Source organism: Plectrocnemia conspersa, unplaced genomic scaffold (genome assembly GCF_051122295.1).
Source record: "Plectrocnemia conspersa isolate PC_06_02 unplaced genomic scaffold, ASM5112229v1 ptg000006l, whole genome shotgun sequence".
NCBI lineage: Eukaryota > Metazoa > Arthropoda > Insecta > Trichoptera > Polycentropodidae > Plectrocnemia > Plectrocnemia conspersa.
The window spans coordinates 13545639-13559146 of NW_028277170.1; the positions used below are offsets into that span (position 1 = coordinate 13545639).

At 30.4% G+C, this 13508-nt stretch overlaps 1 protein-coding gene across 3 annotated transcripts in view; it reads right to left on the minus strand.

Annotated features, from left to right (window-relative positions):
• LOC148234283 (uncharacterized) overlaps positions 1-12247 on the minus strand; it is a 262549-nt gene extending 250302 nt beyond the window's left edge. For 2 of the 3 annotated variants that reach the window (XM_088187750.1, XM_088187748.1), the window contains exons 1-2: positions 12112-12242; positions 8331-8625 (exon numbers count right to left, since the gene is read on the minus strand). In XM_088187750.1, the coding sequence (XP_088043876.1) occupies positions 8331-8507 (177 nt within the window). In that variant the 5' untranslated portion in view covers positions 8508-8625; positions 12112-12242. Of the gene's footprint in view, positions 1-8330; positions 8626-12111 lie in introns of all 3 variants that reach the window. The other variant, XM_088187749.1, reaches the window with a different exon arrangement.
• Between the last annotated feature and the right edge of the window lie 1261 nt (positions 12248-13508).

Genomic DNA, 13508 nt, shown 5'->3' on the forward strand with positions numbered 1-13508 from the left:
GCCACACTCTTCAGTTGCTTTACATTAATCGACATAATAGAAAATTAGGTCCGGGTCCAATAATCAGTTCATAAAATAAGCATGTAGGTCGTGGGTTCATAATTCATATACAATGAATTTAATAGAATTTATGCCATCAGCATTCATATTTTATATTTTACGGAAAGAGTTTAAAATTAACTTTTGAGAATTTTTTTCTCAACCTATAGATTGAGTGTGTGTTAGATAATTATGTTCCAAGTTTCTTAAGAATCACAAAAAGAAGTTTTTTTGTGAAATCACACGTGTTCATACAACACATAATTTGATATCAATTTTTTTTATGAAATATCTATGAATGTTTATTGTGTTTGATAATGATGCATAAGATATTTTAAAAACTACAAACGCCTTTATTAATGAATCACTCAAGCGTTGATTAACACTCAACAGATAAAATTTTTCGCTGCGTCGCAGTCGCAATTTATTTTTGTATAGTGTCATTACACTAGTTGAATATAATTGTATTGACAGTTGTACCGAACGCCAAATATCATATAGTTTTGATTCTCTATGACACAGATTAACCGTAAGATTATTAGAAAGAGGAGCAGGCGTAGGACCAATAGAAGGTTTAGCTAAGCGATCTCTAATAGTTGGATAAGTCAATTTGCAGTCAGGCAATTCTGCTAAGCTTTCTCGAGCTTATTTATCTACGACTAGGGATTCCAATTCCCGGGATTCGGGATCCCGGGATCCCGAACGATTTTCAATACCCGACGAGTCCCGGGATTATAAAACATTATCCCGAATTTTTCGGATTGGTTGATTTATCAAGCACAATCGAATTATTATTGACAACATCGGTATATTTCGTGTACAAACTTGCGCGAGTTGCACGTGTCATCTGTGAATCTTTGAGGCTGTGAGTCTGAACATGCTTTTTCAGCAGCAGGCTGCTTAGGAACCAAAATCAGATCAAGGCTAAATGATAAAACACTTGATGCTTTGATGTAACTTCGTGAGTTCTATTCAAAATAATGTTTTCAATTAATTGTGTCTATGAATGTACATACCTATGTACATTCTTTGTCAAAAGTTCATTTTTTTCTTCTCAAATAAATATATAACCTTCCCTTTTTTATTTTTATTATATTATTTTCTATTTTAAGTCCAAGACTAAAATTATACGTACTTTATACATTGTACGTTATAAAAAACAGATGTAAAAATATATTGTATTATTCATTTTAAATTATTTTTATCGATAAAATAACATGAAAATTATCCCGGGACTGGTCCCGGGATCCCGGGATCCCGGGATCGACTAAATGCAATACCGAAAACCCGGGATCAAAATTTTGGCCCGGGATTGGAATCCCTATCTACGACCCTTTTAAAACGGTATTATCATATTTATAAATTATGTATAACCTTATGTAAAATAATTAATCTATGTTTTTTATAATATTATATATACTCTTTACTTGCATGTGTGTGTGTGTGTGTGTTTTCTTTGTTTCTAGAGTTACAGACCGAGATGTTAACACTATAAGTATCAACCACCAGACTGAACGTTTGGGAATCGGTGACACCTATAATATAATTTATAAATTATTATGTGTAATACACTTGTACAACGTAAAGCGAAATCTCCCGCACTAACAAAGTATTAGTCCGTTAAAAGCTCACACATCACACAACGGTAGAGATATCTTAATAACACAAGAGACCACCGTCAACAATAGGAAATATTTTACGGACATCAAAATAGAGCCCTTTACTATTGCCCTTCGAACTTCGTAGTAAACACACTTTTGAGATATGTTTAAGAAGCAATGCAATTGGTTGGTTAACTTAATAAAAAATGTGACACTTGGACACATCTAGAGAGGCAGAGAAAGATCGACACGAGAAGGTTTAGCAGATCGCCCAGAAAGATCAAAAAGATCACGACGACAATCTCAGCAACTCCACCAATATTTAAGTACAACTTGACACACCAGCGAAGACTCTGATTTTTAAGAGCTGCATTCTGATACAATACTGTGGTAAATGATACATATTAAATAAACTATTATCATCTTTTTCAGCGTCTATTTTGATGAAAAAGTCATAAGCCTTCGATTTAAAAAAAAAAACGAAATCTCAACAACAACAAAATTACTACTAAAATGCATTCTGTTGATGGATAATGATGCTCATTCTCTAGGTTTGAATGACTAGTTGGCTAAGGAGTTTGGTTATATTTTGAGTGAAGTTAATACTGACCAACGGATCATTTTTAACTTTAAGAAACTTTACATCAAGGTGTTTTAAAGTGACATGTGATACAAAAAGAGCACTCAGATGATTCTGGAAATAACATATTAATATATTCCATTGTTTAAGTCTCATTGACAAAGCTTGGAGGCAAGTGAATCAGAAGAAATTGTGGCTAGACTGTATATCTGAGTGCTTTGTGACTGAGTGTGTTACTATTGTTGTTGATATTTTGTCTATTCTCAAAGTATCGACTAAGAAGTTGATAATGTTGGTGTGATAGAGTTAGTGAAAAACAGCTTCATAATGAGCAATTAAAGATATGTATATGTATAAAAAGAGAATGTTTCTAACTAGAAACCAAAGAACTCTTTGGTAAACAAAATGTTAAGTGTAATTGAAGACAAAAATACAAGATACAGACAGATGTTGCATCTCGGATATTGCTCTATAGCAGGGCTCGGCAACCTTTGACCCGCGGGTCACCAAGTGACCAGTTTGAAGATTTAAAGTGACCCATTTGAATTCTGCAAATAGTTTTTTTTAATATATGTACATGTGCCGAATTACGTTTTACGATGTTATAACCAGACCACATATATGATTGTTAGGATCAAAAATATTTACTGACCCGATTAGTCTTCTTAATAGTCACATTTTAAATATTTTGACTCGCAGCCAAAAAAGGTTGGCAAGACCTGCTCTATATAGTATATCTGCGCCTTGATATTACACTATATTTTAAAAATATGATAGCTGTCCTTACCGATATTACTACGTACTTATAATACAAGAATATTAGTCAAAGTATATTCAAACCGAATTTTGGGCAATAAGAGGGCGCAAAAACAATTATCACTTCTCAGAATTAAAAAAATCACGTCAGAAGCGATAAAATCGTGACGGGAAGAAAGCTATAAAATCGTGACGGGAAGAAAGCTATAAATTCAACGGTTATGAGCAATTCATAATAATATAATGCTTCCTCTACACTTTCTGGAAGTTACCGAACCAAAGGTCTACCGAATATGGTCGAGGTCGCCGAGACATTAGAGCGGGCAGACCCGAGCTCGACCGAAGTAGCCCCGAATTAACACATTATATTTTCCGTCCTTGCCCAACCATGGCCTACTTCCAGAGAGTGTGGAGGAAGCATAAGATTCATATGAGCAAAGGAAATTCCGTATATGCTCGTTTTATTGTTGCAAATGGGTTTTAAATATGTGTAGGAGTGATTCTAAAAAGATGGCGGAGGTCTACATATATGTAATATGGGACAAAATCTGTCAAATTCGAATCGATTTATATATAAATACAATAACAATCTATTTCTACACCAATGTTATTATATTTTTTTAGGTAAAAAAGTTGCATTTATAAATATTTTTTTGATATTAAAAATTCCGTTCAATCCATCGAATGTGTGAAAGCAAAAGCGTGTTTGTTTAAAGATTTTTTTTAAATTCCCTTGCGTGTATCGATAAGACGTTCGCGAATACTTTCCAAAATTTCACATATGCCTACAATACGTGTATATTTACATACATATTCGCAACTGTATATATTGAACGAAGTCAACTAATGTTGACTTTCGGCGTTCACAAAAATTGAAAATAGATACATGTATATATAATACATACATGGAATAATAAACATAATAGTACAACATAAAGCATGAACAAGCATACATACTAAATACAATAAATATTAAAAAAAAAAATTGATATCTACTATCGATTACCCCTGAATAGATTAACCAATTGCTTCAACACAATTTTTCAAGATTAAGCAACACTACCGAGGTAGGAAATATATATTATTAAAAAAACACAATATCAAATTTTTACTGCCTGAACTAATTGTAAGCGCGATTATTTGTTTATTTATCATGATACATTGCATGGGCAGTGACAGAAGTTCAAGATGTAGGTTAAGTGCAAATAGTGGGATTAACCCATGCGTTAGTACATCGCCATCCTACACGTGTGAAACTAAATATCTATGTGTTTAAATTATGTGTTTTTCTTAACCGCTTAAATCGAGGGATAATTGTAATTTTTTCGGTGTATGCACATTTTGTGTATTTACTTTAAATAAGTAAAGTTCCCGCAGCTTTTTCTGCCTCTGGCGAATTCAGTCGTCTCCGAATAACAGGTCAAACTCTGGATTTTGGACTAACTGAACAAGGATTAACTTGAAGAGGGAAGCGGTTGCTTTCTCGATATTCTGAGTCTACGTGGATAGTCAGCTCTTGGCAATGGATAGCAATCTCTTGTGTATTTCAAGTGGGGAAAATTTTTATTGAAAGTAAATTCCAAATGGATGTACAGATTGCCAATAAAAATGTGCTATTTACGCACTTATATACGCTTGATTTGACAGAAGCTGTTTTCCTTAATAGCTCACTCTCGACGCAACGACAAATCACGAAGATTTATGTGTCAAATTGGATTCGTTGATTCCGTTGTCTTTTTTATTAGAATATTTTCATAAAAGTCAGAGTTTAAGCTAGTGGAGATTTGGCAACCCCGCACCTCGATTTTAACTTTCTGGGCTTATAAATTCATACAATAGCATTCGTAAAGACCTAAAATGGCCGTTGAGATGCTTTTAGCGCTAATCTCTCAGATCTTTGTCACGTAAAAAATGCACGTGTAGGCGAGTCTTAAAGACTAATGGCATTTGTTTATTGCGCTTTTAACGCGTATTGCGACAAGTTGTTTTACTATCATTGCGTGATTTATACCTACGACCCATTTGAATAACGATCTATTATTTAATAATGACTTCGTGTGACAAAACCAGCAACACATTATCTCTCCAAATTCCGGAATTGTGCAGTGTTTTTATAATTCTTAGCACAATTCAAATATTCCCAAAATAAATATACTAACGACGATAACTTTCACATGCGACGCATTAGAATAAAATACCTTTTCAAGGTATTTCGGTGCTCAGGTATGCCAACCAATTTATCTTGGTTCAAAAACCACGCTCGAACTTTATTTACATACTAAATAATGTATTTTTGTCACAAAAGCGCTTTTGATATAAAATATTATATAAATATTTACGTAATACAGCAATTACACAATATATCCATACTATCTTAATATAATATATAATAAAACAATATTTCACAAATATAGAGTTCAATTAAACTGTCAAATCTTCATCCAAAACGGTGGAAGTTTCATTATCTTGGCAGAAATATGACCGACATTATTGTTTTAAATTATAAATAATGAGATATCAATCCCTTGAGTGTCTTCCATGAATAAATAAATCAATACGCTTTCAAAATTCCGATAATTCAGAATTATTATATAAAATTACAATATACTTAGAGGCCTTGTTATTTAACATTAATCTAAGTAATTCATAGAATATAATTAAAATGATTTACAAATTATTATAATTGTACATTTGCGGATATATGACTGGCGTTAGCACAAAGTGTTCCAGCGTGAAAAAGCGGCTCATTGTATTTTTTCTCGCGAGTAGAGATAATAAAGTACAATGATTATTTTTAATATTTATTCTTTAGACTTTTTTAGACAAATACAAAAAGTTTGTGACATAGGATTTATATTAAATAAGTTATTTGAGAGAAATCAAAAAGTTGGGGTAGCCAATAGACCCCACGGGCACGGATGGGTTAAGATTGATTTGGAGTATAACAACGTATCGCAAAAATACAAAATGCGTTTTGTTACGTACTTGGTTAACTCAATGTTTTATGGTCATGGACTATATGGACTAAAACAGAAGTTCTTACTCTATGATAATAATTTTAACTGTAAATTATTTATCCGTATTTGTATACAATAAAAAAATATTAAAGAAAGAAAATACAGAAAGGATTATATAAAATTCTGGTTAACGTATTTTATTGGCGAACCTGTGTGTTTTTTTATGTGCATAAGTTATCTGTTACATGGGGTGTTTCTAATATAGCAAATAAACTGAAAAACATTTCAAGGGTTCAACCCAGGCCTTCTGCCCTTCGCGTTATTTATTAATGACATAAATACAACAGTTACTAATTCAAGTCCAAAAATATAGGAGATTTAAAACAGCCTTTATCACTATATACGCAACATTTCAAAAACCAATGGCTCTACATTTAAAGTATTCGCAATATGATTAATTAGTATTATTATTAGAGAAAATTTAAAATGAAATAAGTGACGAAATTGTGAAAGAAATAATACTGTAGAAGTGTATTTACAGGGCTGTGGAGTCGGAGTTGCGGAGTCGTGACATTTTAGACGGAGCCGGAGTCAATTATTTTTTTGAGATATAATTCCATTTAATCCACTAACACGAATGTGAAATAAGATTTAGTCAACATGTCAAAATAAACCAAATTAGGCAAGCTTTTTATTTTTTTTATGTAATGTAATTTATTTAATTATTTTAAAAAGCTTATTTAATTAAATGTTTATATATTTTTATGATATAATTATTTTCGCACTTAATTTTTTATTTATACCTATATTATAATAAATAAGTCAAGATAAATAAATTAGGTAGATGTATCAAATTATAAAATAAAATAAAAATCAGAGTCGGGGTGGAAACATATGATCGGAGTCGGTAAATTTTGAAACGACTCCATATTTACAAATTAAATTTTAACCCTTTAACCACTACATTGCCGCGGACCACTATAGTGGCTCTAAGCGATCGCACCGCTATCGCTGTGAGCCACTATAGTAGTTTTCGCCAAACAAACATAAATAAATAATATTAAAAAAAATTAGATAAATAGTGACATATCTGAAGAAATATATAAAATTATAACCACTTGAATAAAAAATTTTAAGTTCAGCTACAATATAGTTTTTATTTTTCAACGTCGCCAGGGATGTTTAAAACGTATTAATCACAATTGATAATTAATGTGGAATTTGACTAACATGATTTGTGTTAGTGTCTAACGAATAAAAAAATTGAAACGTAGGGATGCTTCTCGGTTTTTAGGTTTGTAATATGAAATTGATTGACCCTGCCCCTTTATAACAAAAAATATTTATTACTTTTTATTTTGTTAATAAAGCAAAAAAAATAATTCATAACTGTTTCATTATAACAACCCTAGCACTTAGATTTTTAACTGCCAAGTATGGACATAAAATTCACCGGAAACGTCGCCCAGAGGCCCTTATGGGGCATAAAGGTCATTCATCTGTACCTTGACACATATATTTTATTTTTAAATCTAAAAATACGCGGCATAGGGCGATACATTAGGTTCATCTGACTCGGCCGCTAAACGGTTAAACGCCCGTTATTTTTCTTCGCGCGTCAATATCTCTTTCTGATAATAATTATAAAATACTTGGTTTACTGGATAAATGAAGCTATAGTAAAATAATCTAAACTAATTAAAATAATTGTAAATACTTAATTTATTTGTTTTAAATAAATAAGCAACAAGTGACTCACTGATGAGTCACTGGCGTTTAAGTTTAACTAAGCACCAAACCGGCAGAATTACTTAAAGAAGTTATCGACATGGGATTCCTAAACATATTACTGAAGCGATTGTGCTTCGTTTTTTTTTTAACTTTGTGAGTACAGCAGAAAGAGCGACTAAATGGACTGACAACACTCAAAATTAATTACTAGAAATAATAACAGAATTTGCTAATGGAAAAGAGCGCAAAGCTTCTGAGAAATAATTAAATGTTATAATCGATGAAATATTTAATACCATTGAGTTTATTGCCCACAATTTGAAGGGCCTCCAAAAATGTGTTTGGTCGTAAAATGATAAATCCATCTCTCCTTAAAACGTTACTTGCTGTTTCATATAAAAAATATCAACACAGCTTTAAATTATTTAACGATAAGAGTTGCTGGTAATAAACCGATGTTCGATGTTCACATCGACACAAGATTTCAAATGGTTAAAGTTGTAAAAATTTACAATTTCGGGTTTTTAATCACATGTTATGGAATTAAGAAGTAAAGTAAAGAAAAAATATATCAAGAGAGGCCTGAACCATTAAGTATTTTTTTCTATATCACATAAAGAAATATGAATGTATCAAAAAACACAACAATAAAAAAAAAATTCTTACCTTGGCTTGAAATTCGATTCCATAGTAAAATGCCTCTTCTGGATGCAAAGGTATTCTGGAATCGGTCTCGTCGTTTAGTACCAATTCGTACTCTTTGGTTGAAGGCATTTTGTTCCCATTGTGAGACTTATGCAAGCTGAGCTTGGATATGAGCCGCTCTCGGAAATTCGGCGACATCTTGACTTTAAAACTGAATCACTATTTCACTAATTCACTAATTTCTTTATTTTTAGAATAAAATTACGATTTATATTATTATTTATTTACTTAAAACTCCAGCAATTAATGAATAAACCTATGTAAAGTAAACATTACGAACTATGACGTAAAACTTAAGATTAAATATTAACCGGTCGAGCTACGCCTTATAACCACGTGTAAAATTTTTCGTACTTAATGTGTCGTTATGTATTAAGCTCGCTCATTTCAATCGGCATAATATGTGTTTCGACTTCACAAGATTTATTTGTTTCAGTTGTATTCTGCCTGTGAGATAATAATTAATATATGATTATATAAAAGCTTAAATATATTACCGATTGTTTACAAAGAAGTTTTTTTGTATACATATTTATTATATATAAATAGTATGAACTTATGTTTGTATATACTTAATTTACTTCACGGTTTATATCAACTACAATATCAAGAAATTCAATATATTTTTCTCATAAAAATTTCAGAGATATTTAACATTATTACTGCTTTATATTAAATATTAATAAAGTTGACAAATTTTAAGAAAGCTGAACGGTTAAGGTAAGAAAAACCCTGAACATTTTTTGTATCAATTTTTTATCGATAAATTCACGATTTATTATTTTATAACCAAGCCAAGAAAACTGAGCTTTAGATTGATTGAATATGTATTCTATATCATTGTACATTAATATAGATTTTTAAGTATTTTAAAAAAAATTATTAAACACGAAAATTTGCAAAAAATTATAATACAGTTAAGCTTGAACTACATTATTTGTTATAATTAATTTAACGATTTTTGACAAATTACGATGAATAGGGAGGTTAATTGACACATGATTGACTTGTGCGAGTTTGATATCTAACGACACGTGTATATTACGTACATCCGTAAGTACAGAGTGTGCGTATGAAGTTATGAATATGCAGTAGATGGTTTACATTCGAAACTACCATGTTTATGTTTAAGGGCTGTTTCAATGCAATCACAGTCCTATTGAGTCGAGAATTATAAGCTTTTGAACCGCACTGTATTTACATGTATTTGCATGTTTTACAATATATTATTATTTGTATTGTGGAATAAGATTTTAATATTGTAATTTAAAAAAAATAATATAATAAACGTATAAATATATACATATTTCTAACACAGTACAAAAGAATGCCAATAAATCATGGTGGAGACAGACAGCACAATGAATTTCGAATTTAAAGCTACTACAGATAATAAAAATATGTTATCACCTTATGCAAAAAAAACAGTATGAAAGTATCATTCAATAACCAAAAAAGTATTATTAATTTAATATAATTATTTATATATATTACTACACTTTTTACCAAAAATGTTTGAATTCACAGTATCTTTTGGTATGATATATCTTATATAATACGTAAAGTTATATAGGTTGTGTGAATTTTTAATTTGCATTATTACGTAATTTTATAAGTACTAAATAAAAAAATAAAATTTAAGTTATATTTCGCTATTCATTATATTTAACACATTTAATTCCACGGGCCCTTATTTTTTTCAAATTTAGATACATATTTATTTTACAAAAAGGGTAGTAAAAATAATATGTTTGTGCTTTAATTTAAGTTTATATAACCATAACAAAAATAATTGCAGATTATTTAACATCCACATCCTCGTATTAACTATTACTCTTTTTTTAAAGGAATATTGAAAAAAATAATAATAAAATATAAAAATTATTTACTTTACACTTTCAGACTTCAGAGCAAGTAATTATGAAAATTGAATTTAATCAATAAGTCATAATACAAAAATATAAAGAAATACCACTAAATAATTTGATGAAAATGAGTATGCTAGCATTTCGAAAGTTTCTATTCACGATTTACTTCTTTTTACAACGTATTTGTGCAAAGGATGACTTTTTTAAATATAATGTTGCAACTAAAACAGAGTTCAGGAATATCTATATATTTATTCAACTTCTTAGTCTGGACTGAAATATTTTTTTCATCCTAAGCAAAATTTTTATATTTATTTGATTTTTTGCCATAGCGGTCGTTCAAACTTGACTATATTTGCGTTAACACAGTCAGTTCTAGAGCTATCCATTTCATCATTATTCATAATTGAGAAAGAGATGGCAAGTTTACGCCCTTACTATTAGCTCTAAAGCACATGGTACGGATATACGTTCGATATACTCCTGTTTATATTTTGAACAAATTTTTCGAAATTAAAATCATTATTATATGTTTCATATTTATCAATCAATCGGTGTAATGATAATCAAACGTATATCCGTACCGTGTGCTTTAGAGCTAATAGTAAAAAAAAACTTGCCATCTCTTTCTCAATTATGAATAATGATGAAATGTATAGTCGTCGAACTGACAAGTGAAGAATGTAGGTGATGTTCTATGTGAGCAATATTCGTTTGAGCAATGTAAATTCTCAAATCGACAGCAATATATTTTTTCGACTTTCATATAATTCTGTAAGTCATATTAGGCTTAATAGAATATTTATATTCTTACTTATTTTTGAATTCCAGAATTTAAAGATAGATAACATATTGAATTATGGGAGAAATTTTAAAAAATAAATTTAAAAATCTTGCTTAAAATGTAAAATATGGTGTAACTGAAAGTGAGTAAATATATTAAGAATAATCGATAAAATAAAATAATAAAATATTTTGCAGTCAAATAATTAAATTAAAATATCCACTGAATAAGCACTATAACAAAATGTTTATACATCACTTAATGAAATGCTCAAATATTTTAAAAAGATTCACCCAAACTTCAATTGACAATGAAACATAAACTCCAGTAAAAAGCAAAAAGCAGATCTAAAAAGCAAAGAATTCTAATGATAATTGAAATTAAAACCAGATTTAGAAATACTGAATCTTTTTATCCTAAATAATAATATAGTTAATTTTAAAATTGTATGTTATGTATTATATGGTAATGAAAGCTTGTGAGTGAAGTATAAATGCTTAATAGAAAATATTGAAACTGATCAATTTTTAAATAATTTTAAAATTGTTGTTGAAAAATATGTATTACATTAAAAATTTAAAGGTTAGAATATTTATAAAAAATAAATTATGTTGTAGAAGTTAAAAATAATAATAATAAAAATGCTATTACTTGTAATATACACATGTATATCATTTTTATTACAATGGGTTAATCGATTTTCTGTATTTTATTTATTCGGGCCCCACCTGTGTTTAATGTCATGAGCCGCCCCCGAGAATAATATGTATTCAATCAAGTATAAGTTAATTTAAAATTTAAACTTTATATATTTTGATATATATATAGATGAATTTTAAATGAGATCGAAGGTCATCCACTATTTAGGTTAAGTTTATTATTATGTACATGTGCAGTTCAAAATCTTATATGCTGATCAAATGGTGCAGTGTATATAAAATCACTGCCCACTTATAAATGAATTTGCCTAGCTCGCGAAATCAGAATAGTTACATTGATAAAGGTTTAGTCATCAAGCATTTAAAATTTCAACTCGGCATAAAAAAAACAATTAAAAACTCTTTTGTTTATGATTTTTAAATATATTTACAAAACGGCTCTGGCCTGCAACACTATTCACACACTTTGAATCACTTTTAGACAATAATTGTCACAGCTTTCGCGCACTTTATCACTCTCGTTAGTTTACGAAGACCAGCGATTACGAGCGGCGACTACGAGCGGCGACGTGAGCCTTCGCCGGGCTCACGAGCAACACTGAACGCTCGCCGTATCCCCATCCCTCTCTTTCTATCTCTTTCACACACTCTATCTCGCCCGATGTTTCACTCCATCCCGCTCACAAGCCGCAAACTTTTGAGAAGTTGGAAGAAAATATTGTTTGGTGTCGATCTGATCACACCTGAACGCAGCGAACGCTATGCACTCCTTGCGGAGACGATTCAATACGTCAAATAAATACTGCCTACATTTTTTTTTAAATATTTGACAATAAATAAAGGATTACAACACAGTACATATTACTGATAAATGTTTCATATTTTTATTAGCTACAATATAATAAACATTAGAGTATAAAATAAAACGCTGGTAGTTACAATTCAAGAGGGAAACTAAAAAACCTTTTACAATTTAAGTGAAAGAAAAAATAAAATAAAACGCAATGGATTAAGTGTTAATATAAGTAAATTTAGCTGAAGATATGAAACCATCGATATGTGTTTTTCCGTCTCTAAAGCAGGGTTTCTTAAACTGAGAGGCGTGCACTCTTATGGGTGTGAGAAAACATTTTCAAGGGTACGAGACTGGTTTTTAACTTTTAGATATGTAATATAAAATTTAAAACTGTATTATGCTACATATATTTGACTCGACTGAACTATACTTTTGGAGCCCAAGAGAAGCTTTTATATTTTGATACTTTATTAATTGTAGTAACCCTCGCTGTGTCGAATAAAACACCAGTGGAAAGACTTATGGATACACTTGTACAACATAAAAATATGGTACGTAACGTTCACGTTGCAAGATATTTTCAAACTTAAATATTAAACCGTCGTGGTAGTGAAGCTGCAGGACATAGTCTTAACATCTTACTCTAATGCCTGCACTTATCACTCTCTGAAAGTTACCGAACCCAAAGGTCTACCGAATATGGTCAAGGTCGCCGACTTCCGAGTAGCGTCCACACAGCCCCCAAAATGTATAAATTGCGCACGGTGTGGTATTTCGATTAAAATCGACTATGAAAATTTAAGCGCAGATAAAAAAAAAGTTGTTCTGTAAAGCTGATAATTTTTCGCAACTCGTACATTGTGCAATTATTATTATTTTATTTGAGTACAGTGAAAAATTCAAACCATTGATTATGATAAAGCAGGTAAGTGTTTCAACGTTTCATAGCTCTTTCTTGCAATAGCTGTCATATTAAACACACAATATTATTTTGAATAAGTACCATTTTTTAGTACTTTTGCCTATATATTT